The sequence below is a fragment of the Bufo gargarizans genome, chromosome 4 (genome assembly GCF_014858855.1).
Source record: "Bufo gargarizans isolate SCDJY-AF-19 chromosome 4, ASM1485885v1, whole genome shotgun sequence".
In the NCBI taxonomy this organism is placed as follows: Eukaryota; Metazoa; Chordata; class Amphibia; order Anura; family Bufonidae; genus Bufo; species Bufo gargarizans.
This window is the reverse complement of record NC_058083.1, coordinates 245,875,049-245,893,139: the sequence shown is the minus strand read 5'-3', so window position 1 is coordinate 245,893,139 and position 18,091 is coordinate 245,875,049. Positions and strand designations below refer to the sequence as shown.

The 18,091-nt window shown below is 41.2% G+C and overlaps 2 protein-coding genes across 2 annotated transcripts in view; both read right to left on the bottom strand.

Moving 5' to 3' along the window:
* The window catches only part of LOC122935356 (CD109 antigen-like), a 45,947-nt gene extending 45,670 nt beyond the window's left edge, over positions 1-277 (bottom strand). The window contains 1 exon segment of the mRNA XM_044291121.1: positions 216-277. Within this exon segment, the coding sequence (XP_044147056.1) occupies positions 216-277 (62 nt within the window).
* A 16,349-nt stretch (positions 278-16,626) lies between these two features.
* The window catches only part of LOC122934567 (CD109 antigen-like), a 110,795-nt gene continuing 109,330 nt past the window's right edge, over positions 16,627-18,091 (bottom strand). Inside the window, exon 33 of the mRNA XM_044290137.1 lies at positions 16,627-16,999. Coding sequence (XP_044146072.1) covers positions 16,809-16,999 — 191 coding nt within the window. The 3' untranslated portion in view covers positions 16,627-16,808. The remainder of the gene's footprint in view (positions 17,000-18,091) is intronic.

Genomic DNA, 18,091 nt, shown 5'->3' with positions numbered 1-18,091 from the left:
CTTTTAGTCTTAAAATATAGAAATCCTCCGTGAGACAGCCACACTCTGGGCATATTCTGCCTCTTTGTATATATACTGTACACCAGTGAGCATAGCTAATGGGTTGTTCCATAAAACAGCTTAACTGTAGTATACTTAAAAAACGTGCATGTAAAAATCCCCAAAATGCTGAAATATGTCAGAAAACACAATTTCATAATATCATATAAACCCACCTTCCATCACAGGTAACCAGAAATATGGACAAGAGGACAGAAAGACTCATCAGGGGATGCATCCTGGCTTTTCATCCAAAAGTACAGTGTGTTTGTTGTCTTAATCCCAAAATATGGAGTGAAGCTTCTTCAAATTTGTTGCCTTTTAAACCTGCTGTGGTGTGAAGTCCAGCCCTATGGCTGCTGATACTGGTACTAAACACCTTGACACAAAGACTCAGATGGACACTTCTTTTGTCTACTTCCAGTCACTATTGTTTTATGCTACCTGCAGTGAAACTGTTTATTCTAGCATCCTATGTGGTACCTGGTGCATGTAACTACAGGTTTGATGTAATTATTAACTATGACCTAAATAAAATACATGTAGTAGTATGTTAATGCTTGTTTTATCGAGACTTGGTTAAGATATTTGGAAACGCCTGGCCATACTTCCCAATTTTGGAAATAAGGTAGAGTGTTATTGTGCAGCTATAAAGCTGTATATTATAAGATTAAAAACAGTAGCACAATCCCCAAAATAGCCCTTCAAAAACTACCATACACTGCCTAAATAATCCCAAAGATAGAACAGGAATGTGTGGTAACTGAGATGGAGAGAAAAAAAACACTGGGCCTGATGCACACTATTTTATGAGCATGTAAGTGCCTTCTAAGAGTCAAATAAAAGTCTGGTGACGTGATGTTTCTGTCATACAAGGAACGTGTCTATTTCATGTTGTTTTCACCCCTCCGGCTACCCGCATATTAGCATTGGAGCATTTCATGCTCTAATGCTGTGGCAAGGGCTGTTTGTTTATGTTTTTAACACTACTAGGCGGAGGCTTACACCTAGCAGTGTTGCCGGTGACGTAACCGGCACTGATGGGCGGGCTTTAGCGCTGCCCTAGCCGATTTACAGGCTAGGGCAACGCTAAAGCCTGACCATTAGTGCCAGTGATGTCACCAGCAACACTGCTGGGCACAAGCCTCCGCCTAGCAGTCTCTATGGAGAGCCTGGTATGTCACCGGATCTCCCCCAAAAAAAAGCCTTTGAATTAAAAAGCCTTTGCTCCGATGCTCATATCAGGTTGGCCGGAGGGTTGAAGATGGGGGTATGTCAGCTCTGAACCTGGATAACCCCTTTAATGTAGTTAAAAAGGAAAATATGTGTTAGCCTCTGCACTGTTTGATGTTTTTTCTTTTTTTGTAGTTAAAAATAGTCTAAAAATGATCCCTTTTGGTGGCAGGTGACTTCTCTTCTCTGTCTTCTGATGTGTAAAATGGTGGCTACCATTTTGAACAATTTGTATGGGATAAATCACAAAATTTTCAGATTGAACAAAATTAGAATCTTTTGGGAAGCTCATAATGAATTTCATTTGTGTAGAATTCACTTGCACATTTCTGGTGTTCATGTGAGTATATACAGGTGTAGCTCAATTAATTAGAATATTATCGAAAAGTTAATTTATTTCAGTAATTAAAATCAAAAGGTGAAACTCATATTATATAGATTTATTTATAAAGAGTAATCGATTTTAAGCGTTTATTTCTATAATGTTGATGATTATAGCTTACAGTTAATGAATACCCAAAAGTCATTATCTCAGAAATTAGAATATTGTGAAAAAGTTCAGTATAATAGGCTCATGGTATCACACTCTAATCAGCTAATCAACATAAAACAACTACAAAGGTTTCCTAAGACTTTAAATGGTTCCTCAGTCTGGTTCAGTAGACTACACAATCATGGGGAAGACTGCTGACTTGACAGTTGTCCAGAATGCAGTCATTGACATCCTCCACAAGGGCGGATAAGCAAAAAAAATCCATGATAAAGAAGCTGGCTGTTTACATAGTGCTTTATCCAAGTATATTAGTAGAAAGTTGAGTAGAAGGAAAAGGGTGGTATAAAAGGTGCACAAGCAACAGAGATAACAGCAGCCTTGAAAGGATTGTCAAGAAAACGCCATTCATAAATTTGGGGAAGATTCACAAGGAGTGGACTGCAGTTAGAGTCAGTACTTCAAGAACCACCACATACAGATGTATCTAGAACATGGGCTACAACTGTTGCATTCTTTGTGTCAAGCCACTCATGACCCAGAGGCAACATCAGAACAGGGCTAAGGAGAAAACTGACTGTACTGTTGCTCAGTGGTCTAAAGTCCTGTTTTCAGATGCAAGCACATTTAGCATTATATTCTGAAAACAATGTCCCAGAGTCTGGAGGAAGTGTGGAGAGTCATACAATCTAAGTTGCTTAAGGTCCAGTATGACGTTTCCACAGTCAGTCATGGTTTTGGGAGCTATGCCTTCTTCTGGTGTTGGTCGACAAGACGAAAGTCAGCATAGCCATCTACTAAGAAAGTTTAGAGCACTTCATTCTTCCCCTCAGCATTATGGAGGTACTCACTTGGCACCTGCCCACACTGTGGACAGACAGTACCAATATCTGGTTTATTAACCATGGTATCACTGTGTTTGATTGGCCAGCAAATTCGCCTGACCTATACCCTATAGAGAATATATAGGGTATTGTCAAGAGGAAGATAAGAGACACCAGACCCAACAATGCAGATGAGCCGAAGGTCACTATCAAAGCAACCTGGGCTTCCATAACACCTGAGCAGTGCTACAGGCTGTTTGCCTCCATGCCACGCCACATTGATCAAATAATTCATGCTGACCAAGCACTGAGTGCATATACGAAACATACCTACTTTTCAGTAGGCCAACATTTCTGTATTAAAAATCATTTTTTGTGTTACATTTACATTGGAAAAAAATATTTCATTCCCTTTTTATTTATTTTCTGGATATGTATATGGATATATATGTATATTATTTGTCAGATATTTAGAGAAATCTTTATAATTATTCATTTGGAGTGACGTAACTCCAAAATGTATATCCTTAAAATACCTTTAAAAATAAAATATTTACACATAAAAAAAAAAAAAAATCATTTTTTGAATTGGTCTTACATGATATTCCAATTTTCTGAGATACTAAGGGTACAGCTACACAGTCAGGTTTCTCCATGCAGTTTTAGAAGCCAAAATCAGGAGTGGATCATAAAAGGAGAGAAACTATAAAGGACAGATACTGCTTCTCCTCTTTTGTATTTCACTCCTGGTTTTGGCTTCCAAAAAGGTGTCAGGAAACCTGACCATGTGGCTTTGCCAAAACATTTTGACTTCCATTAGTTGTAAGCTATAATCATCAACATTAAAAGAAATAAACACTTGAAATAGATTACTCTGTGTGTAATGATCTATATAATATATGTTTCACTTTTTTAATTGAATTGCTGAAATAAATTAGCTTTTTGATGATATTGTAATTTATTTAGATGCACCTGTATATATGTATGTAGTTATGTATGTATATGTATACTTTTTTTTACCCTCACACTGTTTCCTCTCCCGTGATAACACATTTCAGTTTCACAGGAACACCTGATAGCCTTAATGCCATTGGTATGCACAGAGGAAGGAAGCAAAGTCTTGATCTTTTTGTTCTAAACCATACAGAACATATATAATTCACTTCCTTGCCTCAAGCCTATTATGTCCTATGATAATATATAGTTTACATTGTGCAGTGCAGCAGCACTGCTTAAAGAAGACATGGAAAGATTTTTGCATAAATTCTGCAACTAAATCAATGTGAAAATTTTGTCAAATCTGTATCCCATTGTTTTAAGTGGGAGTCAACATTGCCTTTCATACGGACATTTTTTTTTTTTTCATGCGCCGATCTGAAATCTGTACCATGAAATGACGTCACTTCTTGAATCGGCCTAATCCATGGTCAGACCCATGGCATTAAAAGATACAAATTTATGTCAGAAAACTGAGGTTCCGCCTTGGATTTCTGTTACGGTTTCAAGAGCAAATGCACTTTGGATTTTTGCGACATGTTGTTTTGGCTGTGTGAACACACGTTAAGTGCCCTATGGATAAATCAAAAAGTGGCCAAACACATTTGGTGAGATCGGCAAACTATCTAATGTGTATGATCGTTAGTGTTGAGTATATTCGTATTCGCAAATAGTGTTGAATATTCTAATCGCAAATTTATCGCGAATATTTTACACTGCCGATTTTTGCAATCAAGGAAACAATGGCTGGAGATCACAAATTCTCGAATTTGCGAATTTATGGTGAATATTTGGACAAGAATTCGCGAAATATCGCGAAATTGGAATACTGCCTATGCCACTCATCACTAATGGGTGTCTGCCCACTCTCACCTGACTGCAGAAGGCAAGAAAACATGTATTGAGCATGCTAGGCCTTGCTGAGAAGAGAAATCGAGAAGAATAGCTGTCGGCCAAATATTCTAATATTTAAATATTCATTTGGCCAGTTAAAGGGGTTGTTCCATTAAGACATAAATTAACCCTATTTAAAAAGAACTCCAGCTTCTCTAATCTCCGGGATTCAGCTGTTAACACTGGATGAAGCAGGGCCAGGTCACACATTGCCGTAACAGTGTTAGGGTTTGTTCACACAAAGTATGGGTTCCATTCGTGAGGCCTCCGGGACGGATCCAGACCCATTCAACTTGAATAGGTCTGCATCCCTCCGTTCCACAAAAAGATAGGACATATTCAATCTTTGTGTGGAACAGAAGTACGGAACCCCACAGAAGCACTCCATAGTGCTTCCGTGGGTTTCTTTTCCGTGCTTCCATTTCAAGTCAATGGGTCCGCATCCGTGATGCAGAAAGCACAAGGAACGGTGTCCGTTTATTGCGGATCCGCATATGGTCCGCAATACGGCAACGGAACCCATACGTTCATGTGAACAAGCCCTTAAACACATCTGGGAACTATGCATGGGGTCAAATATGATTAGAGCTTTGCCTTACAGTAGAGATGAGAGAAGTTCTTAAAAATTCGATTCGGCTGCTTCGACAAATTGCTTTATGATGAATTACTTTGTCACAAAGTGCAATTTTTTTTAAGCAGTGGGTGCAATGACAGGGAATGCCGATTGCACAGCTCCCCATCATTGAACCTCTCAGATACCGCATTCTTAATGCGCTGATCAATATTAAAGCATTTTAGGGGTTGCTCCTAAAAAAAAAATTTGGGCACTTACCTGATCCATTTGAGCGTGAAAAGGCCGCCGCAGCCATCTTGCTTGAAAATCCAGCATGAAATCTCACGTGGCTTATGATAACATCATCACGTTGGCTGGCATGGTGATGCCATATGTCACACTGCTCCAGATTTGGCGTGGGATGGCCACTGTGACCTCTTCGCGCTCAAATGGATGAGGTAAGTATGATTTTTTTTACATTTTTACCACAATTTCAGGGAAAATTTATAAATTGCTACGAACCACGAGAAAATTTGGCGTCATGGCAAATTAAATTTTTCCTGAAATTTGGAATCGAAGTTCACTTTGTTAACTTTGATTCGCTCAACGCTAACTTACATGGCTGGCTGAATATTTCATATGAGAACAATAATATGAAACAGAATTGGACTAAACTATATTAAATTGGACAGTCCCAGCAAATTCAGACTATCCTGGGTCAAAAATGGGTGGAGTTAACAATAACCCTGCCCATAAGTGGGTATTTCCAGGCGGAGTCTGGGCATTCCTGAAGACAGGGTTTTTGATGCCCCAATTTTACCAACCTAAACGTTAGTAAGTATGCATAAGATAGGAGCTAACTATTAAATAGGTGGTAGTCCTACTGCTGGGATCCCCACCGATCAAAAGAACAAAGATCCTGTACCCCTTGGAGACCCCCTAAAATGAACAGAGTGGCAGGTTGAGCTTGTGCACAGCCACTCTATTCATTTTTAAAGGATTTCCAGAGACAGCCAAGTACAGTGCTCAGTTACTTCCAGAACTCACATAGAGATAATTTAAATGGCAGGCTTTCATGAGTGTTTATAATGTCAGAGAGCAGCGATAAGGAGTCAGTCTGCTCCCCAGATGACAGAAAAGACAGAAGATCCACAGGGTGCTTCTAGAGAATGTCAGCTCTGATCAGAAAAAAGGATTCCATATTTTAATAAAGACCAATTGAAAACATGTTTTTTTAGCTGTAAATAAGTACAAAGCAGTGATTAAAAATAAATTGCCCCCAAAGGTGTACATAACCTTTAAGCCATGCTCCCTTTTCCGGTAAGTCATGCCCCTTGTCGAGCAAGAAGCTAAAAGTGTCTAAAGCAATAAACGTGAGCTGTAATATTTTTATCACTTTTAATAAAATATTGTGTTAATATTCCTCCTTAATAATATAAAACAGTGATCCTCAACCCATAGCTCATGAGCCACTGATGTGTGGCTTGCGCACTGCACTTGAATGATCTGAGCAAGTGTAGGAGACAGGCCCACTGCTGCTGTTCTATGTCAAACGGTGGGACACAGGAGTCAATGGCCTATGAGACAGTAAACCAGTGCAGGTGGTTTTGAAATTATTACTCGAGATAAACAAATCGAGGCTGACGAAGTGGAATTAGTTCATAATTTCAGAAAAAATTCCATATGCACTGCATGTGAATTTCCTCGTGCTTCGTGGTAACAAATCAAATTTTTTTCCTAAAATGGCTGCTGCACATGTGAGGATATGGAGAATGGAACTATGGGAAGGCAGGATCACCCATAATGCCATGCATACAGCCAGTGGCGTAGCTACAGGGGTCGCAGCGGTCGCAATTGCGACCGGGCCCCTGAGCCAGGGGGGCCCACGGCCCCCCCACCGCCTCCTATTCAAATTGTGATCTAATAGTGCCGGGGCCCGGGGGCAGTGCGCACGGCGCAGCGCAGTAGGCAGCTCACGTGACTGTCAGAGGGGGCGGCCACGGAAGCAGACATTGAGTGAGGTGAGGACTGAGTGAGGAGGAGCCGCCCGGAGGCGTGGTTTGCGCGCATCTCCGGCTCCCTCCCAGTCAGACACTCAGAAGCAGCAGGCAGGCGGCAGTGACTGTGTGGTCCTGCGGACGTGCGGTGGCTGGCGGCGCGAGGTGAGTTTTGAATAGCCTCTGGCCGGCCGCCGGGCCCTCTAGCCTCTACAGTACTTTATAATACAGATGTGCCGCCGTAAAGCCCCCTCTCATCTCCCCTCTTGCTGCAGACTCAGGAATGGCAGAAACAGTAGCACAGCAGCATGCAACAGTGAATGAATTCTTGCAAAGTGTGTCTGACCTTAGCTAGATAGAACATCACTGTGCTGCATCGACAAACAGCAGTGGCTGAAACCACATCAGAAGATCATGCACCAAATAACCACATTAACCTAGACTGCGCGCTTTCTTGTTTTCACTCAACAGATCTCAACTTAAATAATTACCAATCGTTAACAAAATCCGTCTTGTTCTGGATCATTACTACATTTAAATGCAAGCGTTTTCCTCATTTTGATCCTTCAAATGAAAGATATGTCACCCCCCCTCCCCCATGGATAGATCATGTTGCTTTTCATAATACAGCTTTCTACTCACTAAACAGTATAATGTTAACAAAAATGAAGTAAAAAAAATAAATTTGGGTCAAAACTTTGTTTTTATGTCACTTTTAAAAGTGAGTGGGCACCAGATTTGTGAAATTTGACTATTATAATGGTGGACCATGGCCGACACTGCTCCAGTCACTCAGACAGTCAACCCTACATTTGCCCATCTGCTCTTCCTCTGTTGACCTGGACCCGTCGATCTTCCTCAGCTTCCTTGCATTGGATCAGGCCACCACAATTCTGTTTTGTCTCTCCTCGCATGCTGCAACCTGCTGTTAGCTAGGCCTCTCCCCTAGTCCTCAGGGTATGAACAGCTCCCTGGGCTCTTACAGGGCAAGCACCCATGCGCCCAGTGGCGTAGGGATCGCCATAGCAATGGCTATGGGGCCCTACGCCACTGGGCCCCCGCCGCCGACTGAGGATGAAAAAATAATGATATAAAACCATGTGGCGAGTGGGCCGGGCCCGGGCGTGGCGCTGTGATAGGGGGCGGTCGGAATAGGAGCCGGAGGCAGAGAGGCAGTATGGGCTGTGGTTTGCCGGAAGTGTAGGAGGCGAAGTGGCATGTACAAGGAAGCTGGAGTGTGGGTGGCTTGGCGGCGCGCGCAGTACGGTACGGCTTCACCGTGTTGTTCGGTTCAAGTGGCTGAGGTGAGGGCTGGCTGGGGAGTGGGACTGAGTCCGTCCCTGTTGCGATGTGTGTCCAACCGAAGCAGCAGGCGGCAGCGTCAGTCAGTCAGTGAATGGAGTCAGACGTGGAGTACTGTAACTGGAGACTAGAGTGGACAAGTATTACAGACCCCTCAGGTAGGATTAGGTGGCTGTGTCTTTGCCAAAATCCCACTAACCATTACCACAAATGCAGCTGCGCCTGCCAGGCTTGAGCAGGTATATGTGTGAATAGGGAAGATGCTGAGATCCGGCTGTACCTCACAGGGAGGTACCGCCGGATCTCAGCATCTTCCCTAGTCCATATTCACACATATACCTGCTCAAGCCTGGCAGGCACAGCTGCATTTGTGGTAATGGTTAGTGGGATCTTGGCAAAGACACAGCCACCGAATCCTATCTGAGGGGTCTGTAACACAGGAAGGTGAAAGTACATATTGTGGGGTGTGTATGTGTATTAGACAGAAGGTAGGGATATGTCTCTTGTGTAGTTTGGGTATTAGGGAGAGTAAGGGGTATATATCTAGTGCTGATACAGAGCCACTCTTCACCTACACATGTATCAGCACTAGATATATACCCCTTACTCTCCCTAAATACCTAAACTACACAAGATACACATCCCTACCTTCTGTCTCATACACATACACACCCCACGATATGTACTTTCACCTTCCTGTGTTACAGACCCCTGTACAATTTAACAATCTTCTTTAATACACAGACATTTAGGCTGGGTTCACACCTGAGCGTTTTACAGCGCGTTCCTACGCGCTGTAAAACGCTCAACAGGCAAAAACCAATGATTCCCTATGGGAATGGTTCTCACCTGAGCGTTTTACAGCGCGTACGAACGCACTGTAAAAAGCCCTACGCCCCAAGAAGTACAGGAGCTTCTTTGGGGCGTATTGTCGCACGTTCCCGCACATAGACTTAGCGGGAACGCGCGACAATGGGCATTTGTTTCCTCGCGCGTCTGTAAACGCACGATAAAAACGCCTGAAAAAAGTGCATACAGAGTACACTCAGGTGTGAACCCACACTTAGATTCATACATTTCCTACACTGACACAAATGCGTTGCCAGTGACCAACTGTCTGTGCTCAGTCCTACGCGTAACCATCGCAAGTGCATGAGGAGCTGCGGATGTGGCTGCAAGGTCTGAGAGGTATGTGGGAGATTCGGGACGGGGGGGGCCCATAATTTTTTTTTGCTATGGGGCCCAGTCATTTCTAGCTACGCCCCTGCATACAGCCAATCAGCAGCCAACCCACCCTGTGATGTCACATCCCTTATAAATAGCACAGTCATCTTAGATTCTGGCATTTACCAGTGTAGGGAGAGTGCAGGGAGAGACGTCTGCAGGCCCCAGGGACAGTTATAGGAAAAAAGGTCATTGTGCTAAAAAAAAAAAAAAAGATTTACAAGTGCAGGTAAAGATTATTCAAGGTGTAGGGAAAGGATAGGGAGGGATCAATGCACAGCATTTATGGAGACCGGGGTTCATTCGGGGAGGTGACAGCCTGGGTAATAGGAACAATCATATTTCACCTTGCTGCACTGACTGGGGATACAAATTGCCATTACACAGCTCTATAATTCCAGCAAACCGTTCTTGTTATTGGGGAGCAAGTGCTGTTTGATACAGGCATTAACAGGGGTTGTTACAAGGAAATATTTCTACATTTTATTTGCCCTTGTGCGGTGCAGTTATATGTTCTAAAGCATTTTTTGTCTTGTATTACTGGGAAAAAAGGACTTATTAGCCTTTGTGTGGTGAAGTACGAAAATTACAGCCCTTTTTGTCGTGTATTAGTGGCCAAAGTAAAATATATTTGCTGATCTGCGATGCAGTTATCTGTTCTAAAGCCCCTTTTCCATGTATTAGTGGAAAAAATATATATATTTGCCGCTCAGTGGTGCAGTTATCTGTTCTAAAGCCCTTTTTTGCATGTATTAGTGGAAAAAGGAAAAATATCTTTGCTGCTCAGCGGTGCAGTGAGATATTTTACAGCACAGCTTGCTGTGTCTTACTGACGAAATGAAAATATATTCGCCGTCCTGTGTTGCACTTATCTGTTGAAAAGCCTTTTGTGTAAAAATAGAAAAAAAATTGGGCCTAATTGCCATTCAGCGGTGCAGTGAGATATTTGACAGCCCAGTTTGCTGTGTATTACTGGCGAAAGACAAATATATTCACCGTTCATCGTTGCACTTACCTGTTGAAAAGCCTTTTGTGTAAAAATAGAAAATAATTGGGGCCTAATTGACTTTCTGCGATGCAGTGAGATATTCTAAAGCCCAGTTTGCCGTGTATTACTGGCAAAATTGTATAATTGTGAATTGTATAATTGTATATTACGCTACTTGCATAAGCGCGTACTAGAACAGGTTCTGCAGACATCTATGTGGAATCAGCTGGTGACGGTGTAAAAGGAGAGCGCTTCTTCTTGGCGCTAACATCGACCTGTAAAGCTGAGTTCATACTTGAGTTATTTGAGCGACGCCTGTCATCTGCATGTCATATAGACTCACAGTATTATTTCACTACCAAAGCCGACTCCATATGCGTGTTACTGCAAGGCACAGTGTTCTACACCACTATAAAGGCTCTCTGCAGCCAGGAAATAGCAGTTTTTTAATGTAATTCACCACAAATAAATTCAGATCGAACCAAATTTTTCCAAATAAATTCTGCGAACCCGCGAATCGAATTTGAGAAAAATTCGCTCATCTCTAATTATGACATAATCCTCCTCATAGTGGCTCAAGCACATATAGTAACCCTTCTGTAGTTATAATGCCTCCCCACATACTGCTTCAGTACCACCTGCCCCACAGAGTGAGTTAAAAAGAAAACAACACAATACTCACCTGACTCCTTTGAACCAGCGCACCTGGATGGAGAAGCTGGCAATTCAGGTCACAGGCCAGAATAGACCTGTGGCCAATATCACAGATGTAATGGTTCAAGGGAGCCAGGTGAGTATTGTGTTGTTGTTTTTTAAACTCACTCTGCAGAAAAGGTGGTATTGGGGCACTATATGGGGAGGCATTATAACTATAGGTGGGTACCATATGTACTGATGTACTGAGGCCACTATGGGCATTATACCTAATGGGGATACTACAGGGGGCACGTATCCTACTGAGGGCATTTCTGAAGGACATTATACCTATTGGGGCACTACAGGTAGCATAAATCATACTAGGGGCAATTTTGATGGGCATTATACCTACTGGGGGAACTGCAGGGGCATTAACACTACTGGCAGCACTTCATAAGGAATTATTCCTAATGGGGACACTCTTGAGGGCCATTATGCCTACTAGGGGTACTTCAGAAGGGTATTATGCATAAAGGTAGTACATCTGAGGGACATTATACCAACTGGGGGCATTAAAAGAGGACATTAAACTTACTGGAGGCACTTCAGAGGGGCATTATAATTACTGGGAGAACTTCTAAGGGGCATTATACCTACTGGGGGATTTTTAAAGGGGCATTATATCTGATGGGGGCACTACAGAGGGCACAAAACCTACTGGACGCACTTCAGAGTGGCATTATACCTACTTGGTGCACAAAAGGGTATTAAACCGACTGGGGGCACTTCAGAGGGACATTACACCTACTGGAGAACCTCTGTGGGGCAATAAACCTACTCGGGCACTTCAGAGGGGCATTATACCTACTCGGGCACTTCAGAGGGGCATTGTACCTAGTGGGGGCACTTCTGAGGGGCATTGTACCTTTGGGGAACTACATGGTCAATAAACCAACTGAGGGCACTTGTGATGGTCATTATACCTACTGGGGGCACTTCAGAGGGGCATTATACGTTCTGAGTTCACTTTTGAGGGACATTATACCTACTGGGGACACTTCTGAGGGGCATTATACCTACAGGGGGCTCTATAGGGGACATTATATCTACTGCTGGTGCCAGAAGGGATGTTATAAGTATTAGTGGCACTATAGGGGGCATTATATCTACTGCTGTTACTAGATGGGGTATTATGACAATAGGGGGGATTATAACTACTGGGGGCACTACAGAGGGAATCGAATTTCAGCCATAAAAATATTGAAGTCTAAATATGGAACCCACTTGACAGATGCCCACCTGAATGACTGCAGGCATATGGAGGTCAGTAATTATAATCCAGATTTTGAAAGACTAGCAGAAACCAAGCAGTGCCAGGTCTCCCACTTAACAGATTTAACCATTTCAAGCTGTTTTCTATTGTTGTTTTTTTTTGGGCTTCTACAATCTCTTCATATCATGTATGGCTCATGACCATCTCTAAGAGCTGAATGTGGCTCTCAAGGTAAGAAAGGTGGGAAACCACAATCTAGAACCCGATTATCTAAAAGACATTTTGTATGTTTGTGTGCTTTGCATGGCTATCTCTGTCTTTGATGTCTTTCAGGCATTCTTTATTGACACTGCTGAGTCAGGTGAAATATACATAACAATTGCGGCTAAAGGAAGTAGAACACTTTTACCCAGTCTTGTGCTGGATTCAGTTTCACCTGTTATTTTGCAAGTGTCTGGGATAAAGTCATAATTTACATAGCATAACAATAAAAGGATTTGACCATTTCTAACAAGCATCTACAGCTGATACGACTTCCACACAAACCCATAACAGTGAAAGAAGTTTACTGACCAACAGTCAGAAACTATATGTTAGTTCTTAAAGGGGATGTCTGCTTTCATGAATATCATTTAGTTAGAAGGGTCCCCCAGTGATAAGCTGATCTGAAACAGCCCCACTCCTAGGACTTCATGTGATCAACTGAAATCTGCGAGGTAAGGTTGAGTTCACACCTGCATTGCAAATTCCGTTTTCCTGTTCCATCATAAGAGCAAAATAATGGAATTCAAGTTATTACAGATCCACCTGACTGGAGTCCGCCACATTTCATCATGGGGCCCATCATGGGGCCCATCATTGTACAGTAAAAGATAACTCTGCATGCAAATATTAGGTAACCTGCAACAGAGGCCCCCTGGTGTCTCTTTGTAGCCATGTTGTCCTACGGATGATGGAAGGAAATTCTGAATGGCAGCCTCCTCTTTTATTAACTCAAAATGCATTTAGGGTATTTAAAAATTGATTTTTATAAAGCAGACAAACCCTTAGTTTTTTACGTTTTACCCCAAAGTTTTTACGTTTTATGTAAATTAATCTGTAAAACCTTTTATTAACCTCTTAATGGGGTTTTCATAACCTAACACACATTCTTAAAGTGGCACTGCACTTTCATTACACTTTTGATATGTTATAAGACAGAAGTTTAGATCAGTGGGGGTTTCTGATTGATAGGATGCCCACCGATCTCTAGAACAAGGGGAGAGAAGTACTCGCTTAATGCACTCTCTCCTTGCTGTACAAGACAGAAGTGAGATAGGCTCATATACTTTACATTGAGTCCATCTCACTTCTTTTCCTGGAAAACGGAGAAAGCACCCTAAGCAGGCACTTCTCTTCTCTTGTTCTAGAGATCGATGGGTGTTCCAACGCTCATAGCCTCACCAATCTAAACTTTTAATAGGTCTGTATAACACATCAAAAGTTTAATGAAAGTATAGTGCCACTTTAGCTCCTTCAAGGGGAATCCAGGTAAAGATAATGATGACCTATCCTCAGGACAGGTCATTATTAGTGATGAGCGGCAGGGGTCATATTCAAATTCGCAATATTTCGCAAATATTTTGTAGAATATTTGTTGAATATCCGCGAATTCAAATATTCGTTATATTTTGCATTTTTTTACTCGAAAAATCGGGAAGGTAATGATCACTTAATATGCGAATATTACGCACTCAATACAGGCGTGGGGCAAAAACAAATATATCGCACTATAGAATTTTGTGCTATATAAGTTTTTTTATATTCGGCATTTTTTTCCATCTGAAGTCATGATTCCTCTCTGCTTAAGTTACTTAAGCAAGGAGGAATCATGACTTCAGATGGAAAAAAATGACGAATATTCAAAAAAATTTATATAGAGCAATATAGCTAATATAGTGCTATATTCGTTTTTCTGAATATTCGTAATATTCTAAAACAAGAATATATAGCAATATAGCGAATATTTGAAAAAAACTAATATAGAGCAATTTAGCTAATATAGTGCTATAATCTTTTTTTTTAATAGTTGTAATTTTTTTCCAATCTGAACTTCAGATGAGAAAAAAATGACAACTATTAGACAAAGAAGATTATAGCACTATTCGAATATTCGCGCTCTACACTAGTCATCATCATGACATCTTCGGGGGTCCAAATCCTGGCACCCACGCCAAATAGCTGTTACTGTTACCTGTGCTGCTGGAGGAATCATAAAGATTATATAGAGGAGCAGGCCTCTACATAAGTTTGGCACTTCCTTCAGCAGGCTTTATGACAGACTTAACTCTATGCCAGCCCCCTTGCTGGAAAATGATAAAGAAGCTAGGCCTGCCCGCTTCCCCACCCACGCCCCGCAAGGTGGAAAGGGTACGGCCACATGTTCAGGTTTCTGCAAGCAATTTTGGAAGCTAAAACCCGGGAGGAATTTAAAAAACAAAAAGATTATGTCTGTCCTTTGCACTTTCTCTTCTTGTATCAACCTCTCCTGATTTTTTTTCGTTTCCAGAACTGCATCAGGAAACTTGACCGTGTGGCCGTACCCTTAGTGGAAGCTAAGACACAAAAAACATATCCAGTCTGCTATACATATTGTGTATTGTGGTAAAAAAAAAAAAAAAGTAAAATCCTTGTCTTCGAGTGGAGAACTCGCCATACGTCAACACAGGAATGTAGCTTGAGCTTGGCAATGTTTAAAGTAGATAGAGGAACAGAAGATCTACTGGAGGAGTGATGGATCCATGGTCAGGTTGAAATTTCCATCTACCATTGTTCTGAGGACCTTGACATCGGCCAAGTGCAAAAGTACCTGATGCTCCCAGCATTAATTAATGCTGAGTGCATCATATCATTATGTACCAACCTGCGCCCATGAGGAGGCCCGTGGGCATCAGATCACTGGAAAATTTCCCTGTAGGTTCTACGGCCAGTCCACCCCTGGCTGTAAATCTCAGGCACATACAGATCAATAGTATGTGTTCGAGAAGATGACAGATGAAGATGAGGGCAGGGATGAGAGACAGCCCCATAGAATATGAGCCTCTCAGGCTCCACTTAATGGAGTTATTACAGTGAATGTAGAAAGTTCATATTTTTCCATATACTATCTGACATGCTGTTTTTACATTAAGATATGCACCGAATGTGTGTTCGTTAAGGATGGGTATCTGACACTGAATAATAGACTATGTAAATGTGCATATCGGTGTGGCTCCCTCCCCTCTCTATGGCAATGAAACACTTGTTTCACATCTGCTGGTAATTAAGGTCTACTCACACTACATTTGTAATACGCATCAGTATACAGTATGTTGAGACAAGAGCATTTCCTTATGTATACCACTGACAGAAGCCTACAGACTGCGAGTTCCTGAAACAGCCAAGTGTTGTGCTATAACTTCCACAGAGTTTGTATGTTCAGAGTGGCCGTGGGCATCTTCTGCCTATTCAACATACAAAGACATCACCACTCTATTCAATTGATCATAAGCACTTGGTCCCTCCCTGATCTAATATCTCCTGGGGGTGTGGGGGGGGGGGGGGGTTGCCACAAGATTAAATATCATACTTCTCCGTTAGTTTGTACAAAATATGACAATATTTTAATTTAAAGGATAACTTTAAAGGGAATCTGAAAGGAACAATATTTGTGTGCGGTTAATGTCGGAATGGAAAAAAAGATAAAAATGCACAATTTTTTTGCCATCTTGTACCTCAAAAAATATTACAAAACTATCAAAAAGTAATATCTACCCCAAAGTGATACTAATAAAAACTACAGCTCGCCCTTCAAAAAAAGCTCTGCAGACTACAAAATAAAAAACAGTTTTCAAATTTTAAAAGCTATTCTTTTTTTTAGAGTAGTAAAACATAATACAAACAGCAGCCCCCTGGACATGGCCAATTAAAAGGGCAAAAAAACAATGTAAAACAGTTGATCAGTTCAATTAGGAGTGGCAGCAGTGGGGACATACCAACAAGGCAATAACAAATACATAGGCAGAACACAGGGATACCATGAAGGGGGTAAAACGAGGGTTACCCTGTTATAAATAATTTAAAACAATACTGCACTCCATTTATTTGTAAAGAAGTGTGTGGTTTTATTGTGTATCTATATAAAGATCATATAGATGCATAGAAATACAAAATTCTTTATTGAATGGATCACAAAACAAAGAATCATATTATCATATTAAAGAATTATATTAATGGATACATATATATTTTCATAAAATGAGATGTAGAATAAATATATTAGCAGATATTCATCAAAATTTTAAGAGTTTAGTAGTTTTGATATGGCTATGTGATAATGTATTACACTAGGTAAGAAATAAGAATGACGCAGAGATACAGCATGTAGAATGTAGGTTTGGTAGAACTATTGGGCTTAGGTTTCACTGGCGGTGGCACGTTTGATTTACACTGATTGCAGTTGGATCCGCAGAAGTCACAATATGATAAGTTTTTCATTGTCAGAGAATTATATGTCTGTGTTGCTGTGTTTCCTGATATAAGAGAAAACAAAGTATTCAAATGAAATAAAAAAGGTATTAAAGTTGTTCTCCAGCACAAAAACAGATTGGTAGCAGAGTTTTTAGTGCGGCTTAAAACACTATAATCATCGATTACAGGTTATAAAAACCTATAATCACCGACCCTCCACTACCGCCATTCCAGCAGTTTTCTGGCATAAAAAAGGTTGCACTTTTTTGTAAAAATTTCAGACAAAAATCAGACTTTCCGCCACTTGCCACTTTTAGTTTTTTGTGAGGCATAGTGGAAGGGGCCATGTTTCATGCCAGAAAACTGCTTCTAAATGATAACTAGATATTATTTTGTGGCATATGGACAGTACAAGATGCAATATACAGTGGATATAAAAAGTCTACACACCCCGGTTATAAAGGCCAGGTTTCTGTGATGTAAAAAAATGAGACAAAGATAAATCATTTCAGAACTTTTTCCACCTTTAACTGTACAACTCAATTGAACAACAAACTGAAATATTTTAGGGGAGGGAAGAAAAAATATAAAAATAAAATAATATGGTTGCATAAGTGTGCACACCCTTAAACTAATACTTTGTTGAAGCACCTTTTGATTTTATTACAGCACTCAGTCTTTTTAGGTATGAGTCTATCAGCATGGCACATTTTGACTTGGCAAGATTTGCCCACTCTTCTTTGCAAAAACACTCCAAAATCTGTCAGATTGCGAGGGCATTTCCTGTGCACAGCCCTCTTCAGATCTCCCCACAGACGTTCAATCGGATTCAGGTCTGGGCTCTGGCTGGTCCATTCCAAAACTTAAATCTTCTTCTGGAGAAGCCATTCCTTTGTTGATTTGGATGTATGCTTTGGGTCGTTGTCATGCTGAAAGATGAAGTTCCTCTTCATGTTCAGCTTTCTAGCAGAAGCCTTAAGGTTTTGTGCCAATATTGACTGGTATTTGGAACTGTTCATAATTCCCTCTAGCTTAACTAAGGCCCCAGTTCCAGCTGAAGAAAAACAGCCCCAAAGCATGATGCTGCCACCACCATCTTCACTGTGGGTATGGTGTTCTTTTGGTGATGTGCAGTGTTTTTGCGCCAAACATAT